Raw genomic sequence first — 2,479 nt, forward strand, 5'->3', positions numbered from 1 at the left:
AGGCTGAATGAGAGCAGTCAAGTAACATGTCCGAGGTCTTGCAGCTGAGCAGGGTTGATGGCCCCACTCGCCAGCCAGCCAGGCCTTACTGTACCCAGGGACTCCAGCTCCCAACACCAAAACTGCTGCCTCCAAAGTCGCAGCTCCCAGAGCAGTGGGAGAATGTGGGCAGGGAGCCGGGGAAGCTAGGGGGAGGCCCGGGCTGGGAGAGGGCCGGAAGACCGGGTATCTGGGAGGCGCAATGTGGGATGGATCATCTTTCCTTTCCTTCGAAGCCTTTTGCTGACTCATTGCTGAGGTCAGAGGTCCAAGTTACCTCTTTCCTTTCTGCATCAAAAAATAAAAATCCACATCAGATCAGGAATCAAGTTAATATGCCCATGTCCAGCTTCACGCTGATCACGAGGGAATTTGAGATCCAGAAAGATTTAAGACTTGGCTAGTGGGGGACCTGAGAGGTAGGCCCAAGAGCCACAGGTGCTCAGACCCTGGTGAGGCAGCCGGAAAGTCTCCTGAGGGGAGAGGAGGCTTGAATTAGGCCTTGAAAGACTGGGAGACCTAGGCAGAAACCCAAGAACTTGGTCTATTGCCTGTTCTTTCCTTATTTTTGTTCTAATTCCCTCTCCCCCTCCTTTGTTGATTTCCTCTTCCTTTACTTTGGACCCCCCCATTCTCTATCACTGGAGTAACAAACCTATCTATCCTTTTATCCTTTTACGTCCACACCTATAACAGACATTGCCAATCAATCCTGACAGTCTATTAGCTGCTCCAGAAAGCCATTACTAGTCAACTAGAGTGGGAAGAAGAGTTAGAACCTATTTGCTCTCCCTGCTAAGCTCTCTGTTCCCCTTACCCTTCTACTCTGCTCAGTGCCCATCTGCTCACAGAGGCCCAGGAAGGTCAAGTGACCTGCAGGGAGTTGCCCAATTCTTAGAGGGGCCACATGGGCGTGTATTGCCCTCCACAGATGGGCTGGCTCTCACCTTTCCATTTGTCCATGACTTGAGTCTGTGCATGTGACCAAGCTTGGTCTTGTCCCCCAGTGACTCCAGGCATGAAGATCTACATCGACCCTTTCACCTACGAGGACCCCAATGAGGCAGTGCGGGAGTTTGCCAAGGAAATTGACATCTCTTGTGTCAAAATTGAGCAGGTGATCGGAGCAGGTAGGTGGCTGGCGTCCTCCCAGGTACCATGGCCAGCCATAGGTGGGGAGACTACCCCAATATGTACTCCTGGGGCAGAGGGTAGGCTGTGGGGAAGGAGCCTCCGAGGACCCTCCAAGGACTGGAGGCTCAGAACGCCCAGTGTAGAATACCCCTCAAAGGTCATCCAGTAAAATCACTTCATCGACAGATGAGGGAACTCAAGCACGGGACTGGGAAGGAGCTCGTACATCATGTCAGATTGAGCTAGGTCTGGAACCCAGTCCGCTGGACTTGGTCCGGTGCTTTGTCCTTCCCACCATTCATCCTATGTCCCTCCTCCCCTCCATCTCTTTAGATCCCCCTACATCCTCACCCCACTCCTAGCCAAATACCACGGGACAGCTATGAAGAGTTTACTCTTACTCCCGAAAGTGGCTGGGACTGTTTTGGGTGTACACATTCTACAAAGGAGTTCTGTGTCCAAGAGGATGAGTTGGCCAATGAGGAGAAAAATCTCCTGCAGGTCCCAGGTGTAGAGATTACAGGGAACAGGGAGGTGGCACGTCCACCTGGCAAGTGACGTCCTGCCTCTCTCGGTGTGTCTGTCCCAGGGGAGTTTGGTGAGGTATGCAGTGGCCACCTGAAACTGCCAGGCAAGAGAGAGATCTTTGTAGCCATCAAGACACTCAAGTCGGGCTATACTGAGAAGCAGCGCCGGGACTTCTTGAGTGAGGCCTCCATCATGGGCCAGTTTGACCACCCCAACGTCATCCACCTGGAGGGTGTTGTCACCAAGAGCACGCCCGTGATGATCATCACTGAGTTCATGGAGAACGGCTCCCTGGACTCCTTCCTTCGGGTAGGGGAAGCCTAGAGTGCCAGGGGCCACGGATGGGGCAGGAGATGGGAGTGGTGGACATAGCTTCATACTACTGCCAGAGCCTGAAGCGGTCTTGGAAAAGATCTAGGTCAGGAATGGCTTGCATACTGTCACTTCCCATTCCCTTGCCCATGGCAGGCTTTGCTAATCAATCCCAGAAGTCTCTCTGACCATACCCAGAAGCAATCTGAGAATCCTTCTCAATCCAGGGAACCACGACCAGTCAATCAGAGTTGGCATGCAACCTGAAATCTGTTTCAATCCATGCTCTTAGCCAGCCTTCTCATAATGCACAAGAGAAAATAGAAGCTCAAAGAGAGGTTGTTTGCCCAGGGTCGTTCAGAGGGTCAAGGTGAGAGCCAGGACTGGAACCAGGTCTCTTGACCCCTAGACCAGAATTTTCACCAGATTTTGGATTCCTCCAGAGCTCTATAGGACAGGGGGGTAA

General features: G+C 52.5%; 1 protein-coding gene across 8 annotated transcripts in view; it reads left to right on the top strand.

Moving 5' to 3' along the window:
* EPHB2 (EPH receptor B2) overlaps window positions 1–2,479 on the top strand; it is a 157,514-nt gene that overhangs the window by 148,396 nt on the left and 6,639 nt on the right. For all 8 annotated transcript variants that reach the window (XM_023529401.1, XM_023529402.1, XM_023529404.1 and 5 more), the window contains 2 exons: window positions 1,047–1,169; window positions 1,763–2,010. In XM_023529401.1, coding sequence (XP_023385169.1) covers window positions 1,047–1,169; window positions 1,763–2,010 — 371 coding nt within the window. The remainder of the gene's footprint in view (window positions 1–1,046; window positions 1,170–1,762; window positions 2,011–2,479) is intronic.

This window comes from Pteropus vampyrus, unplaced genomic scaffold (assembly GCF_000151845.1).
Source record: "Pteropus vampyrus isolate Shadow unplaced genomic scaffold, Pvam_2.0 Scaffold36, whole genome shotgun sequence".
Taxonomy (NCBI): domain Eukaryota; kingdom Metazoa; phylum Chordata; class Mammalia; order Chiroptera; family Pteropodidae; genus Pteropus; species Pteropus vampyrus.